This window comes from Rhinolophus sinicus, linkage group LG06 (assembly GCF_036562045.2).
Source record: "Rhinolophus sinicus isolate RSC01 linkage group LG06, ASM3656204v1, whole genome shotgun sequence".
NCBI classification, from domain to species: Eukaryota; Metazoa; Chordata; class Mammalia; order Chiroptera; family Rhinolophidae; genus Rhinolophus; species Rhinolophus sinicus.
This window is the reverse complement of record NC_133756.1, coordinates 23,411,549-23,428,112: the sequence shown is the minus strand read 5'-3', so window position 1 is coordinate 23,428,112 and position 16,564 is coordinate 23,411,549. Positions and strand designations below refer to the sequence as shown.

General features: G+C 50.9%; 1 protein-coding gene across 1 annotated transcript; it reads right to left on the bottom strand.

The window, feature by feature from the left end:
* Positions 1 to 331: 331 nt before the first annotated feature.
* Positions 332 to 16,505, bottom strand: MRPL37 (mitochondrial ribosomal protein L37). The gene is made up of 7 exons (XM_019742881.2): positions 16,087 to 16,505; positions 12,556 to 12,739; positions 12,346 to 12,461; positions 9,482 to 9,667; positions 7,383 to 7,540; positions 4,306 to 4,509; positions 332 to 553 (listed from the first exon to the last, which is right to left on the bottom strand). The coding sequence occupies exons 1-7, from the start codon at positions 16,430 to 16,432 to the stop codon at positions 452 to 454; spliced, it is 1,296 nt and encodes a 431-aa protein (XP_019598440.1). The 5' UTR covers positions 16,433 to 16,505; the 3' UTR covers positions 332 to 451.
* Positions 16,506 to 16,564: the final 59 nt, after the last annotated feature.

Here is a 16,564-nt window from a genome sequence, read left to right as displayed (position 1 = left end):
ACTGGTGAGAAATCGACAATGACTATTCAGATTTTCCAGTCACTGTGAATGTGTCCAGAATTTAATCCCATAAGAACCAAGTGACCATCACAGAGCACCTACTGTGTGGCACACATTACATATACATATGCTCTACTCCTTAACACAAGGTAGGTCACATTAGCCCCAAGTTTTAGATGAAGAAATTGAAACTTAGGTGAAGATTCTTATCTGAAGTCACAAAATTGGTCGTGGGCAGAGCGGGGCAGGTCAGACTCCGGCGCTCAAGGTGTGGAAGCACATGCGCGGTGCCCACCCCGGACAGCACCCTCACACCAAGCACAGACTCCCATGCACCGGAAGCACTCTTTATTGTCAGCAAGCCCACAGACCAAAACAGCAGAGGCTCCAGGCAGGCCCCAGCACCGCCCAGGAAGCGGTGTCTTCAGTGGGGGGAGGGCCAGGGAGCGCTTCAGGCCTCAGAACAATCCTTGACTCCCACGGCACCGTGCAGATACAGAGCTAAAAACTTCTTGAACGTCTCTGGCTGGAAACCAGTCGGCCCAACAGGTTCCTGGAAAAGACACAGCCCATTAGAATCCTGCTACTAGGTTTAATGGCAGCAATTAAAACAAAGGTCGGTTTTATGTGAATCCTCAGTGCCTGGATAATAACTGTTTCTTTCTCTCAGGACCAAGGAGGGGCACTGGGGAGCTGGCACCAGAGGGAGGCCTGAGGGGCTGGGTCAGAGAGGAGGAGATGAAGCACCCCTAGCACCTTTCAGCCACATCTGCTGACACGGACCTGATCTCTAATCCCGCTCACTTCAACCACCACAAACAAATGTCTGTGGGGACAGAATCCCAGAGAGCAGTTTCCAGGCTCTCGGCCTCACGTGGAAAGGTGCTGGCTCAGGTGGTAGATGGCCATCAGCTGTGACTAGTTGGCCATCAGCTGTTACCAGTTAGCCATTGGCCACTGAGATAACTGCCGTGGCTGAGCTAGCAAGCGCGGATTGCAGTTAGCAAGTGAGGTTGGTTGGCAGAGAAGTGGACGGCAGGTTGCGGATCGTGTGGCTCCTGCTTCCTGTGTCTCCAACCCAGCTGCCAGCAAGAACATAGTGGTGTGTCTCCCCTATCTATGGCTCCGTGGGTGTTCTTTTGTGGCTTCACCATGTCCTGCGTTCTTACGTGGGGAGCGGGAGCTGAGACCCCGCATGACACCCTGCATGACACATGGCACAGCAAGCAGTGTACAGCACCGGCCAGAATCCCCAAAGGGGTAATGCAGCAGTTTATACATGTGAAAGCTCAGCTTCGGAAGGCCCGTTGAGGAGCTGCGCGGGGAACGGGAGGTGCGCGGTCTGCCTGGGAGACTCGAGCCTCCGGATGGCACACCACCCTCTTGGCCATAGAAGGAGTCACCTTCCTTTTGGTGGTCTGCTGCTGCCGTGGGCTCCTAGCATTGTGGACATCTTACACCAGGGCCACCACCCACTCGGATGCCTGGCGCGGCGAGCAGGATTCCGACCAGGTAGGAGTGGTGTCTGACTCTGGCAGGATGACATGTGGCCCCCACACAGTGTGTGGTGCCCGGTGGCTACTGTTCTCAGGAGTTGGACCCCCGAGGAGGGGTGGGAGGACATGGATGGCTCTCCGACCAGCATAGAAAAAGCCACGCAGCTGCCGGGGAGCTGGACCCCGGTGCAGGGGTGGGAAGACGTGGACGGTTCTCCGACCAGCATAGGCTGGAGAAAGCGAAGGTCATTGCGGTCCAGCATAGGCTGGAGAAAGCAAAGGTCATTGCGGCCGTGTGGGCTGGGAAGTGCTTGCTGGGGCGGCCCAGATGCGGGATTTGTAGTCCCAGGAGGAAACACTTGCTGAGTCCTCGGTGGAGGATGCAGGTGAGGTCAAGGTCATTCCTCACCCCCAGGTTGGGGAGGACTTGGAGCCCTCGCCCTGCAGAGAGGGCACACGTTGTGGGGCCAACGCACAGCCCTGGCGAATGACTGTGGACTATGGGGAACTGGCTCCATTCCTGATTTGATGGATCGCTTGACTGTTTGCTTGGGAACGTGCCACCGTGACGTGGAACAGGCCGATGTTTGCTTCTTGTGTCTTGACCGGCCGCCAGTGAGACTGTGGTACAGCAAGACCCCTTGTTGGGGTGCGGGCGGGTGTTTGCTTCCTGTCTTGCTCGGCCACCATCGAGAATCTGTGAGAACGCTGGCTGTGCCCAGAAAGACTGGCTGTGCCCAGAAAGTAGGTGGACATTGAGCGACACCCTCTGGGACATTACTTGAACTGGACTAGAACTTTTTCTCGTGAACTGGGTTCCTGACACAGGACCCCTCGCGGATGACGCTTATCGCGTAGATTGTGAGGCGTGACCCAGTAGGGGTGGAATGTGGGGACAGAGCCCCAGAGAGCAGTTTCCAGCCTCTTGGCCTCACATGGAAAGGTGCTAGTGTGGGTAGTAGATGGCCATCAGCTGTGACTAGTTGGCCGTCAGCTGTAACCAGTTATCCGTCAGCTGTAAACAGTTAACCATTGGCCACTGAGATAACTGCCATCGCTGAGCTAGCAAGCGCAGATTGCAGTTAGCAAGTTGGTTGGTTGGCAGAGAAGTGGACGGCGGGTTGCGGATCGTGTGGCTCCTGCTTCCTGTGTCTCCAACCCAGCTGCCAGTGAGAACATAGTGGTGTGACTCCCCTACCTATGGCTCCGTGGGTGTTCCTTTTTGGCCTCACCATGTCCTGCGTTCTTATGTGGGGAGCAGGAGCTGAGACCCCGCATGACACCCTGCCTGACATGGTCTGTTGCCCCTTTTCATTCCCAGGGACAATAAGCCCTCACTCATTCCACACACATTTATCAGACACCTTCTCCCTTTGTATTGGGCCTGTGCCAGCTGTTGGAAACCCAGTGACTTGAATCTGGCTCCTGCCCTCACACAGCCAGGTGTTCAAATAGCGGTAATAAAAGGTGGTGACAAACTTCATAATGGAAGTAGAAAAAAGATGCTAAGAAAATAGGGGAGAAGATGACTAACTCACTGACTTCCATACAATGAAGAGGCCATGTATGAATGAGTCTTAAAGGGCAAGTAGAATAGGTCAGAAAGAAAAAGAACAGGAAGGAGACCAGGGACACCAAAATGTGTGAGCAAAGACAGAAATGAAGGCGGGAAGAACATGGGGAGGCTGGAGCCCAGGGCCCTGCTGCGGGGAGGGGAGTAGGCGTGGGAAGAAGAGGCAGGAGGGGGCAGGAGAGGTAAGGAGGGGCCATCTGACCAAACCAGGACAGCCCAACACTGAGTTAGTGTTCTGGAAGGGAGCGGTCGGAGGCAGAGGACCTGCAGACACGCAGGGGAGAGGGAGCGCACGACACAGACAGAGACGCAGACGTGGCTGGTGTGGCTGTGCAGGTGAGGGCAAACGAAGGGCTCCAGCCCGGGATGCATGTCAAGGGCAGACACAACATCGGCAGATGCTGGAGAACTAATTATACAACTGTCATGCTGATAATGTTCAAAGGTTCAACAGCAACTGCAGTCAGCAAATCTACTCAGGCCAGTAGGGACACGGCACAGCAGCCAGTCAGACCCCGCAGCGCCCCTACTCTCTTCTCTCTCATCCCCGGATCCTGCTCTCTGTCTCTTCAGAGAGCTTATCACTGCCTCATGTTATACTATGAATGTATTTAGATACTGTCGCTGCCCACTGCACAGCAAGTAGCCTGGACTTTGTCCGCTGAGCCCCGGGGGTGCAGCAGTGATGATGCCATGGGAGGAATTCCCTATCTATGGAATGAAGTGAACGAACGAATCACAAGCCTCGCCTTTGAGGATCTGGGAGCTTGGTTTGCGACTGTGCTGTCACGTGGGCACACAGGGGCTGTGGGAACCCAGCGGAGGTGTTGGGAATGGGCTGGTGGGTCCTTATGCTAAACCTGGAAGGTGAAGTAGAAGATGGCCAGAGGAAAGAGAAATGGGGGGTGGGGTGGGGTAGGGAGAGGGAGAAGCCTCCTGTGCAGCATCTACTAAGATTCCGTGCTCCTTAGGTGCAGGGCACACTGGGGAGTTGTGAAGAGCTGGGTGTGGTGGGTGCAGAGGGAAGTGAGGGGGAAAGGAAGGGCTGGGCAGGGCCCGGGGTGGAAGGCACTGTTTTGGGCGATGGGCAGGCTGAAGGAGCCCTCAGGCAGAGGTCCTGGGCATGAAGCTCCTCAAGCCAGGGTCCCACTCATGAGCACCCCCAGCCCCACCCTGCTCTCTGGCGAGCGTGGGCCACGGCCCTGCTCATCACAGGCCAGACATGGCTGGACTTACCACGACCACCTTCTTTTTGATCACTGGGAGACACCAGAAATGCTGATAGAGCAGCTGGTCTGAGTCCACCCAGACCAGATTCTTGACGCCTTCGTTAGAGGCCAGATCTGTGGTGTTCAGTTGTAACACCAGGAACTGGAAGACACGTCCATCGGTGCCCACACTCTGCACGACTACTGGCTGCTCCAAAACCTTAGCGTCATTCTGCGAGGAAAAGGAGACAAGGAAATCCAGTCAGAAATGGTGGGGTGTAAGGAACAGCACATCCCACATACTGGTTTCTCCACGGGGCGACGGAAACAGAATGAGTTCAGGGCACTGACCAGGGCCAGGCCTTCCCTCCCCCACCCAGCCCGGCTCTGCCTGGCCTGATGCCTCGTGGCCCCAGGGTGCCTGTTCTTCAGCTTGAGCACATTAAAGAATATTCTCACCATTGAGAAGTGATTACTGGGCCAGCGGCACAGGGCAGGAAGGTGAGCTGGGAAGTTAACGACGGGAAATCCTTCAAACTCCTGGCGTTACCTGATGGCGACAGGTAATGCCGTCAGCTCTGTCAGATGTGCGCCTGGAGGGTCAGTGAATATATAACCTCATCCAGTTCTCACTCCATTTGACAGATGAGGAAACTGAGAGGAGTGAGGCCAGTGGCTTGTCTGAAGTCACAAAGATGTGTGGCACAGAGCGCTAGGCCATGCCCATTTCCCACTTCTGCCTTGCTCCTAAGGGCCTGGCATCCTGGAATGCAGGCAGTCCTGGGCTTCATGCTCTCAAGCAACTGAGAACGTGCCCGATTCCTGGAGTGTCTACTCCAGCCATGTCAGCATCAGGATTTCACCAGTCAACACATTTGCTAATATCTCTTTCAGTGAGTGCTACTTGGTAATAATGATAATACTAGCAACCATTTACTGAAAGCCTCTCACGTGCCAGGCATTAGGCCAGTTTTATGTCAAGTCACCTCTGATGGCTTATCCAGCAGTAGACCCCACTCACCAGACAAGGAAGCTGGGGTTCAGAGAGGTGGTACACTTTGCTCCAGGTCACCCATGAGATGTGAGCGAGGATCAGACCCCACGCTATTAAATCACTTGCAACCCTCTTGTTCCATTGTATGTAACAGAAGCACCTCTTTTCATGCTCAGTAGTGTCCCAGTTTGGATGACAAATCATATATTCACCCTCCTGAGCCTTTGCAGCAATCCAGTTTGGTGATTGCTGCCCACTGGACCATTGGCAGGCTCACGAAGCACAACATCCCTGATTTGAAAGCGCTGCCTACACTCACTCCTCCAGGGCTGAATCTAACCTGAGGAATAGCTAATGGCAGACCTTCGCGTGGGCCACACCGGGACTGTTGGCCTTAGAAATACCTGTTCTTAGCTGCATGAGAAATAAATAAAAAGAAAAGTACCTCTAAGTGTTAGCTGAGAATTCTGTATTGACTCTTATCTCCCTCTACAGATCAATAAAACTGCAGGTAGTACATAAATTTCTCAGCAATTTTACCTTTTACACAGAAGCTCTTCCCATAATTGCTCAACTTCACATCCCCAGGAATAATCTGTACCTGGAGGGGGTGGGGGAGGCCTCCTTTCCTACACAACTGGGTGGCAATTAGTGGCAGCATTGCCACCCGTGCTCTGCTGGCAATGGCTGGCACAGAAGCTACAATGAGCCTGCAGGCCTGGGCCCTGGCACGTGACTATCTCTGCCTCCTTCTCCTGCCCCGGAGATGGGAGGCAGCACATCCTTCGAAGCTGGAGGGAACAGCGTTCCTATGCTTGCCAACCCACTCATTAGCTATGGGATCTTGAGCAAGTTACCCAACCTTCCAGAGTCTTCAGGAAGTACACAGAGAGTGGAAATAAAGATAACCTTCTAGAGATTGAAAAAACACAAGAAGGTCACATAAAGATGTGACAGCTGCCAATCTCTTAGCTGTGTGACCTTGGGCAAGTTACTTAGCCTCTCTGAGTCTGTTTCTTCATCTATAAAATGAAGCTAACAGTATCTGCCACAAGGGGTTACTACACGGATTACATAATGCAGTGGTCCTCAAATTTTAGTGCGGTGGTTTTCAAACTTCAGCTTGTACCTCACCTGCAGGGCTTGTTACAACACCCACTGCAGGCCCCACCCACTCCCCGAGTTTCTGATGCAGTAGGTTTGGGGTAGGTCTGAGAATCTGCACTTCCAACAAATTCCCAGATGACGCTCCTGCTGCTAGTCCAGGACCACACTTTGAGAACCCCTGACATGAAGCACCCTACTTAAATGTCTGCATGTAGCAGACGCTCACCACCAGCAAGGTCCACTCCATTCCCTGTCTCATTTGGCTAACCACACCTCCCAGCCCTGCCTAGTTCCTAGAGGGAACAGGGTGGGCAACACAGCATTCTGAACTCCCTCACTCCTCCAGGAGGGCCTTGGGCTCTGACCAAGACTTGGGTGCTGGCAGCAGCTCTCAGAAAAACTCCCCCTCGCCCCTGCTCCCGGAAGAGGCTTTCCCCCAACCTTGGGACGGCTCTGCGTGACGACCACTCCGCCTGCATTCTACATCATCTAGGTCCTTCAGGCCTCCTCTTAGAATCAGGGGCTACCACCAAGGGGTACCTTGGGTCCCCAGAACCTGTCCTGACTTGGCAGGCAGGTCTGGGCCCTCTGCTTCACTTTTCCTGCCTGCCTGATGGAGCCTGGTGCTCCGGCTCCAACACGACAGAACAGAGGCGACATGCTGGAGCATGAACAACTGAAGCCTTAAGAGCTGGGTAGACCTAGTTCCTATCCTTCTGCACTAACTGCTGTGTAATGCTGGAATAGCGGCTTAGCCTCCCTATGATTCGGTGGCATAGTTTTAAAACAGGGGTCACAGTGAAACTGTGTGGGCTACTGCGATCAACACATGAGGCAACACAATAGGCCCCCAGCAGATGTCCGTTTGTCTCCATAGGGTGAGTGGAAGTACCTCTCTCTAAAATCCTCGGCCGAGCAAGGACGCCCCCGCGGCCTTTCTCTCTGAGCAGTATAAGGCAGGAGGCCCGCCATGGAAGCAGCGCCAGGCCCTCCCCCATACGTACCCCATAGAGGAGCCGGGCCTGGGCCAGGGCACTGCCAAAGGCGAACAGGATCATCTTGGCCCGCAGCTGGTCTGGCTGAAAGCGGTTCCGTCGTGACTGCGCCGTCTCCAGGAAATACAGGGTGTGGGGATGAGGGTAAGGATAGCCCTCCCGGAATCCTGCAGGGTACAGAACCACGTGGAGGGCGGAAAAGCTCAGTCAGCCTGCCCTAAGCCCCAGGAAAGTCCTCACCTCAGCTCAGGGCCAGGCTCTATAGAGACGCAGGAAAGGCAGACCCTGTCACGCTAGCTCGGGGGCTGCCAAACTCCCGCCTTCCAGCCAAGTCTGGCCCCTGCATATTTTTAAAAATAAAGATTTTACTAGAGCACAACCCTGGCCACTCATTTGTATAGCGTCTATTGAGCAGCTATGACAGAGACCATAAGTGGCCTGCAAAACCTAAAATATTTACTATTTGGCTCTTTACAGAAAATGTTGGCCAACCTGTTACAGGTGATTCTTGCATGCCAGCTCCACCTCCGCCCCTTTCTCTCTCATTCAAGCACAGCGACGAGAGTGATGTTAGCAGGAGGATAACCTGAAGTCTATGGGAATAATTTTTTAAAAAGCAAATCGTTTGCAAAATCCAGTACTTTGTTAATTAGTACCAAGTGACTTGCCGCAGACCTCACAACACAGGTGCTGAGAATAAAGTTTAACACTTGCTCGTCTCAGCTACGACCCTGCCAGGTCATCATTCTCTTCCCCTGCATGGTTCTGGGCTTCCAGAATGACTAACCTGGAGTCATGAAAGTGGGTGAAAAGGAAGAAAGAGCCTGGGAAAAGGTGGGTTCTGAAAATCGCAGGGGACAGCGCTACTTGAGAGAGAGACACGCATGGCTTTCCCATCTGCCTCAATTCTCGCTTCGCGTCCTCAGCGCGTGTAAACACCCAACACTCAGCACTCTGTGCCAGGCTCTGAGACAGGTACCAGGCACAGAGGCCAACAGGGCCTTCCACTGCCTTTGAGGAACTCGCAGTCTAGAGGGGAAGGCAGACAGGAAAACGGATCATAGCCATGTAGAGGGGCACGTCAAGCTACAAGGTGGGTCAGGAGGCTGTGGGAGGAAAGATAAGAGGCCCCTGATGAGACCGGAAGGTCCCAGAGCACTTCTGGGAAGAAGTGTCTCCTAATACGAGTTATGAAAGAGGAGGAGGCAGAGCAAAGAGCATGTGTAAAAGCATGGTGGGGAGAAAGGACAGAATGTGCTAAGTATAGTTGGAATACAGGGGGTCTGTTGGGGAGCAGAGAAAGGTGAGGCTGGAGAGAAGGGCAGAGGCCAGACCCAAAAGCTCTCATGTGATAAGCCAAGGAGTTCTAACTTTATCCAACAGGCAGGGGGAAGGGGGCTTGGAAGTGATGGGATTAAATCTGTATTTGAGAAAGGCTGCTCTGGAATTGCGAACTAGGTGTACTGGAGAGAAAACAACCTGGGGCAGACTGACCAGTTGGGAGGTTGTGGCAGCAGGCAAGTTGGGAGACAGTAGGGGCTGACCAGCTGCAGCTGCGGAAAAGAAGCGAGCTTGGGGGAGAAGACCTTGCAGCTTAGAGTAACTGCACGCATGGCAGGAACTGCGCGGCCCGCCTAGCCTGGCTGCCTGGTTCTCATCTGGGCTCACGGGGTAGATGGTGTGGTGCCTTATCTAACGGAGTCTGGATGAAGAGCCCCATTCAAGGCCTGTGGGGCTTCCTACCAGGAGGTTGGCCAGCGTGCATAGGGTGCACAAAAAGAGGGGATCTTTCAAGGGACCTATGAATACAGGAAGCATTTGGCCCCTGACAAAAGTCCCTCATGCCACCCATTAAAACTCTGATGTAACAGAGTTGCTTCTCGGGGGTCAAAAGCAAAGTCGGCGTTTGAGCCAATCATGTACCCTCCCTGAGCCTCAGTTGCCTTGCCTATACAATGGGGATAACAGTACCTGTCTCACAGGGCTGCGTCATGGGCCTTGGGAGAAACTGCATGTGAAGTGCCTACCACATAGTAAGTACTCACTACAGCCCTTCCCTTCGGAGAAAGCATGTCCCTCATCTCCACGCCAACGGCCTTGGTACTCACCAGTGTCGTCCTTCACGTCATACACGTTGCATTCCCGAAGGTCAACAGTGGGAGATATGGGGTCGAAGGTCTCCAGAACATGCGTCTCAGTAGCTTCAACCTCCTCTCTGGAGGCGAGGGGGGGCAGAGGATCCCTGGCACTCAGTCGGGCTCCGCTGGCACCGCGGACCTGAAGGAGAAGAGACTCTGAAAGGGGAGAAAGACCATTAGTCTGACGTGGTCTGAAGCCTTATGGCAGCTTCATCCTGTCATACTCAAGTGTCTACGGCTTTCTGCGCTGGTCAGCCTATCACAGAAAACAAGACTTGGGTGAAGATGCTGGTCCTAGGATTCCTGAGAGGACTGACCAAGGCACTCTTCTTCCTCTCTTCCCTTTCCAGGGACCCTGAGGCCTCGTGGTCTCTGTGGGTTCAGGGCTGTCCGAGATAGATCGTCCCAAGCACCTGCTCTAAGCTGGGTACCCAGAAATGAGAGTTGCTCTCTGCTCTCAAGGAGCTTGCCAGGTAGTAAGTGCTACAACAAAAGTATTAACCATACTGGAAGAGAGTAGAGGTGGGAAAACTGACTTCCTCCGGGAAGCCCGGAAAGCTTCCTGGAAGAGACAACACCTTCAAACTAGCTTCCGAAGGATGGAGCAGTGCAACGTTTCTCACGTTGGCACTATTCCCATTGTGGACCAGACCACTTTAGTGAGGGAGGCTGGCAGCATCCCTGACGTCCATCCCCTAGATTCCAAAAGAACTGCCCTACACGGCCCCACCCCAGCTGGTTCAAGTCATGACAATCAAAAATGTCTCCAGACATTGGCAAGCTCCCCTAGAGGGCCAAATTGCCCTTGGTTGAAAACCACTGGGTAAGAGTTTTGCCAGGCAAAGAAAGGGGGAGAAAAGCATCCTAGTTAAGGAGGCATGACATATGCGAAGGCACAGAGGTGTGCCACTCCATGGCAGAGTTCAGGGTGATAAATCCAGATGACTAGAGCATTATGGTGGGAGGGAGGGATAAAGAGAAATACTGAGACTAGAGACCGAGCAGAAAGGCTATTAAACCCAGGAAAAGGGCCTGACTGTCCTCAACAGCTGAGAGTACAAAAAATCGGTCCATTTAAGTTGGATTAGCCTATTTGCTACATTTGCTACATGGGAGACATAGCTGTATGAGGGAAACTCAGCAAGCCTGCAATTGAGAACGTGTGTGGAAGCTCTTCACAGAGGTCCCCACAGGACGCTACGTGTCATGACCAGGCAAAATGTGCCTGGAACAACTCCTTGAGAATGGCCTTCTGAAGATTCTCCATGGAGGCAAATGTTCCTCTGAAGGTGCTTGGGTGTTTAGAAATAGTCAAATTGCAGTGTGATGGATAAGGATCAAGGCTGATGAGCTGATGGATCTAAAACTGGCCTGGCCAACAGCGCTGCCATTTAATTAGCACGTGGCCTCCCTTACTGAGGGTGTAAAAAAGGAATACTCCATCCATGGATCAACTCTGACCTGCTTGTTAAAATACATCATACCCACACCTCAAGAACAGTTTTCTAAAGTATTTCCTGTTTCCTCACATATAATCTGCGAGGAAGATAAATGTGCCTGGACCTCTCCTAACCTTGGGTTTTAGATTCTCCCCACAGACCACTCTAGTGTGGTTTCCAATTCAATTCCCTCCACATCCCTCCTCCAGTGACAGCTCCAAATGGGGCAGTTTAATTAGAGGTAATACTTGATGATGGGCCAACAAGTACTCTTCTATTAATGAGGTTCACTAATTTCCTTAGTGGTGCTATTACCTCTGCAAAGCTGACTCCTTGCCAGGAAGTCCACACTTAAAGGGGCAAGCTGGAGAAACCTGACCAAGCAATGTCCTGGAAATCCCAAATTGTTCCATAGCTGGTTTCTCTGCTCCAGGATTCCACCAATTAGAACACCTGTGTACTCTGAACATCCCTTCCCGAGACACCTGAGATTTAGTATTCATTCACCGGCCCCTGCATTCAGCACCTAGTGTGTACCATGAACTGTTAGATTCTGTGGACAAAAGTGAGTAAGACATGGTTCCTGCCATCAGAGGTTCACAGTTTAGTGGGGTAGACAGAGAAGGTGTTAGATAATTACAACATAATACACAGCAAAATATGTTCCGTTATGCTCAGATAAAAATCTGCGTAATGGGCATAAAGAGCACACAGGAAGAACAGCTGACCTGTGGATTCACAGAGCAAGGGGCCTTGAGTGGAGTCTTGCAGGTAAGAATTTAGTCAAATGAGGAAAGTAGAAAAGAGCTTTCCAGACAATGCACAGCACGCACAGAGGTGTAAAAGTTTGATGCCAAAAAGCTGCACGTGGGGATAAGGTGTGGGGTGGGCAGGAAGGCAAGAGATAAGACTAGGAAGTCTAGGTGGGCAGCCAAATCAGAGGGCCTTGGATACCACGATCAAAGGTTTAAGCTACCGGGACATGTGAAGATCTGAAACGGGACAGGCAGAAGAAGATTTGCACTTAAGAAGATCACTCTAGCCGCTATGTGGAAAAGGGACTGGGCAAAGGAGAAAAGCATGCATGGGGGAAGAAGGCTCGGTGAGGGCAGAGACTGTGTGTGCTTTATTACTTCTTTATCGTCAACATTTAGGCACTTGTAGGTGCTCAATAGATACAGCTGAATTAATAGCTTGGAAAGAAGTGATTAAATACAAAAAAGGCTGGGCTATAGCTAATGATATTGAGGATGTGTCTGAGTCTAGAAAACTGGACCACGAAGGATGAGAGTGAGGATACCTATGGGGAGGGGTGGGGGGAATGTGAGCTGGTGGTGTGGCGAAGAGTACAAGACTAAAAGCCAGGCTAAGGCTTCCTGGCATACAATGACCAACCTCGAGTCCACGTGGTGCATGATGTGTAGCTTTTGGCACAGATCCGTCTGGCCAGAGAAGGATGCTTGGAAATCTGGGATTTGCACAGCTGTATCAGATTGTCCACAATGACTGGGCTTGGAGAAAAGAAGAAACATTTGGAGACATAAAGCAACAGGTTGATTCCAAAACCCATCAACTGGAAATCTTACTGACTTGGAAGGAGCTTACCAGTAGGTCTCTCTCTTGGGGATGTCTTCGGTGGAGTGCCAGAGACGGGCGTGGGAGATCACATTCAGAACGCGTTCATCTTGGTTCTCTAGGTGGTTCCTTGGATCTTCAACAAGGCTAAGCACTTTCTTGGGAAGGCCTTCTATTAACTTGGTCTTGGTAAGCCAGAGGGCCTGCTTTACACCTTTAGGGTAATCGGTCACAAAAACAAAAACAAACAAACAAAAAAACAATTCAGGAAGAGCTACAGAGCCTGCCAGGTAACACCTTGGGGAAAAGGCTGCTGAGGGTGGGGGTAGGATTTATGGGATTTCTTCTGTGACATCTGAGAGATCAGAACTAAAAATAAAAGTATAAGCTAGGACAGACATTGCAACTCAACTTCAGGAATGACTGTCTACTTAAAGATGATTAATGGCTGTTTGAGATAGTGAGTGCCTGCCACAGGGGGAATTCAAACCGTGGCCAAGAGAGCTGAGATCAGAAGTCTGAACCTTGCAGGCAAGGGTCTGTCTGTTGCCTGCAGGATCCAGTCAGACACTAGACTACGAGATTAGATCAATGGATGCCAACCTTTCAAAACATAGATCCCTCCTATTAACCCACACCCCAGTCCCTAACCAGAAAAGCCCATATCTAACAAACATGCCTCCTTTATTAGATGTGGGTCCAGGATGAAGCGCATGCTGTCTAATCAAGGGAAAGCAGCTTTTGGAAAAAATGGGAATAACTTTTAAATCATGAATAACTTGAAGAGCCGTGAGTTTGGGAGCACATAAAACAGATGATTTTTCACATTGCATCTGACCCTGAGATTCTATATGAGCTAGTTCATAAACAGATTTTTGTATGAAGAAGCCCTGTGAAACATACTGCTGTATTTGTCAAAAGAATCATACTGAGGATGCTATTTTTATTACACAAGGTCCTATCTGAGACCTTCTGAGCTTCTCCCGGGCCTTAGTACAAGAAAGCTGGGCTTTTCCTGGGTACAGTACTATTTTGACTTATGGACATGATGAATTGCATAACTGAACATGTTTTTCTCTATACCAGGAGTCAGCAAACTTTAATTTATTGAAGGGCCAGATAATATTTCCAGCTTCCAGGCCATATAGTTTCTGTCACAACTACTCAGCTCTGCCACTATAGTATGACAGCAGTCATAGGCAAAAAGTAAACAAGGGGATATGGCGGTGTTCTAATAAAACTATTTACAGAAATAGGCAACTGGCCTAGTCAGCTGGCCCTGTCTCTGTACCGTTTGCTGATTGCTAGTAAGCTGAGAGCCAAGTTTGGGGCTCCCCTTTAGCAAGTAGAACCTCACAGAATAGATTTTTTGTATTCACCTCACTGTTTTATCTTTCCTTTGTGTGGGCTGCCTCACCTATTTTTAATTTAATCTGTCTGTGTTGTAAAATTTCTGTAAGATGCTCGAAATACTTTTCAGGATAAGATGGAGTACAAATAAAGTAAAAGATTTGATCCAGACTGCTTTGTCTCTCAACATTAAGGAAGGTCAGTTATTTTCAGCGGGATGGGCTGTGGTGCCAGGCAAACCTCCCTCACTTCATTTTCCCCAGATCTGGCTTCCTAAGGGAGGGACAGGTTCCTAGGGACCTACATTCTGCTGTAAGTCCACACATCAGTGTACCCTCAGTTCAAAATTACACTGTGATCTTTTTAATGATTGTGCCCACAAGTCGACAGAGGGCTGGTTACTGCTTAGGTTGGCAGGGTACTCATCCCAGCTGGAAAAACACCACTCTGACTCAGGGACATATTCATTTGAGAAACTATGTCTGGGATTAAAGGGAGCCTAGGACACTTTGGGGGAGGCACCCTCCGGCAATTCCTTTTGTAGTAATAACGAAAGACAATGAGACTTTTCACTTTAAGGCTCACAAGACATTGGGACTACAAACATCTAGAAATGTAACTTCCTGGATTTTGTGGTGAAGCAGGAAAAAACCCTGGAGTGGAAGTTGGGTAACCTGAGTTTCAGTCCTGACACTGCCATTGTTCCTTAAACTTGAAAATGGATAAAGTAGGAAGATTTTATGGTTCACTAGTATATAAATAGTCTGTACTAATTAAAGCTGCCATTTACTGAGCATTGCCACCTACCCTGTGCCAGGAGCTTTAGCTACAAGTTGGATGCATTTTATGGAATGGAGGATAAAAGTTAGAGACTAAGGAATTTGCTTCGAGTCACATAGTGTGTCAGTGTGGGGCTGAGAGAACCTGAGCGTGTCCACCCTAAAGCCCACGATCTCTCCATTACCCCAATCTACTTTTCTAGTCCTGTATCTTGCAGAGTTTTATTACAGACTTTACAGAATCTCTGTGTACGGTGAAAGCATGGGGTATGTTTTCAGTCTGGTCCACCAAGTATAAACTTAACTTCTAAAATATTGCTAAGGCATTCATCAACGTGGTAATGTGACCAGGGTCACTCAAGGGTGCCAAGTCTTGTGAGGTCCTCCACAGCACCCTGTGAGGACACTAGAAGTGTTTAAAGGCTGGAAAGTCAGCTTTCAGTAATGGGTTTGAGCAGCTTATGAGGCTGACCAATTGACTTATGTTTTTTTCAAACCTAGGATTTATTCTCTGGCTTAGTTCCCCAAATCCTACCAGGTCTCTGTTTCCTAATGATTCCTTGGAAAATACTGCTCCCACTTACCTCAACCATTTTGTGTTTTTGGAATCTGCCCTACTCCCATCCTAATCTGGGGACTAAAAAAGAGTAGGAAGGAAGAATGAGGAAAGCCACTCTCAGTAAACAAGCCCTACTGTGGACCCTGGAAAATAATTTCTGGTACTGCTCTAGACAGACTGCTTTTTTTTCCGCTCAGTCGTTTTGACGTGTTCTTAGTGAGAGTGAAAGGGGAATGGAAGTGGGCTGGAGGGCTTTTAGGTCCAGGTCCTTTCTTTGAAAAACGTCTCTGCTCTGACCTTTGACAAAGGACACTGACCTATGAAACCAGATATGTAGCCCTGGCCTCACTATTAATCCAAAGTGTCCTGTGGGCAAATCACTTTCCCTCTCTGACATCTACCAATCCAGTGAAATGAGGTGATAGGTCAGGAGATTAAGCACTCTTTCTGTCTCTTTCCACTATAATCTCCCTCCATCTATTTCTTAAATGTACAGTTACATCTACAGCGTGTCAAGAGATGGAAGGGTTATGAGGCCCACCTAGTCAAAACCACTTATTTTACATAAAACGAGAGGCTCAGGAAGGTCCATACACTTGCCCCAAATCACAGAGCTAGAGGCAGGGCTAGGCCTAAAAACCAGGTCTTTTCACTTAGCCACTTGACTCTCTAATAGCCTCTGCACACAAGCACAGCTCCTTACAACCCGCTTAATCCTGACAACTCTCAGAAAACAGGAATCACTACTGGCCCTCTTTCGCAGACGAAGAAACCGAGCCCCTTAGAGTTTTCATGTCTTGGCCAAAGCCAGAGGGCTGGGGTCAGTACTAGGCAGAGGAACAAGGTCCCCTCCCGCCCGTCCTGGGGCCTCACCCTCGAGGAGGCGGCAACGCTGGTGAAAAGTGTAGCAGGGCTGGTCCTTGTACAGCGGATGCTCGTGAATCGGGGGCGGGCGGCGATACTTTGGATGCGTCCAACCAGGATCCCAGGGAGGGAAGACCGGCCGCGCCAGCCCGGGCATGAAGTGCATCTTCCCCGCGTAGGTGATGGGCTCCAGTCCAGGGATTTCGTACACCCTGTCTGGGGGAGGAGGCTCGGGCTTCCGCGTAGAGCGCACGCCCCACTCGTACGCCCCGCGTCTCGGGGCCCCGCAGTCCCCAAGGCCGAGCCGTCCGGGGCGAGCCAGCGCCCGCCTTGCGGGCCCCGATGCCAACGCCATACGGATCTGGTCACTTCAAGACCTCCACCTGGACGCCGCCATCTTCCCGTGCGCAAGGCCTGCTAGGAACGAAAGGGGACGGGCGCCAAAGCTCGTTTTGTGAGTGGCAGCCACTTGAACTAATCAAAGTCA

What these genes read in the sequence shown, in the direction of transcription:
- MRPL37 (XM_019742881.2), bottom strand. Translation starts at nt 16,432, where the DNA reads ATGGCGTTGGCATCGGGGCCCGCAAGGCGGGCGCTGGCTCGCCCCGGA. An exon ending in GCGTTGCCGCCTCCTCGAGG is followed by an intron (nt 12,740 to 16,086) that starts GTGAGGCCCCAG and finishes ATTACCCTAAAG; the next exon opens with GTGTAAAGCAGGCCCTCTGG. An exon ending in AGGCCCGGCTCCTCTATGGG is followed by an intron (nt 4,510 to 7,382) that starts GTACGTATGGGG and finishes TTTTCCTCGCAG; the next exon opens with AATGACGCTAAGGTTTTGGA.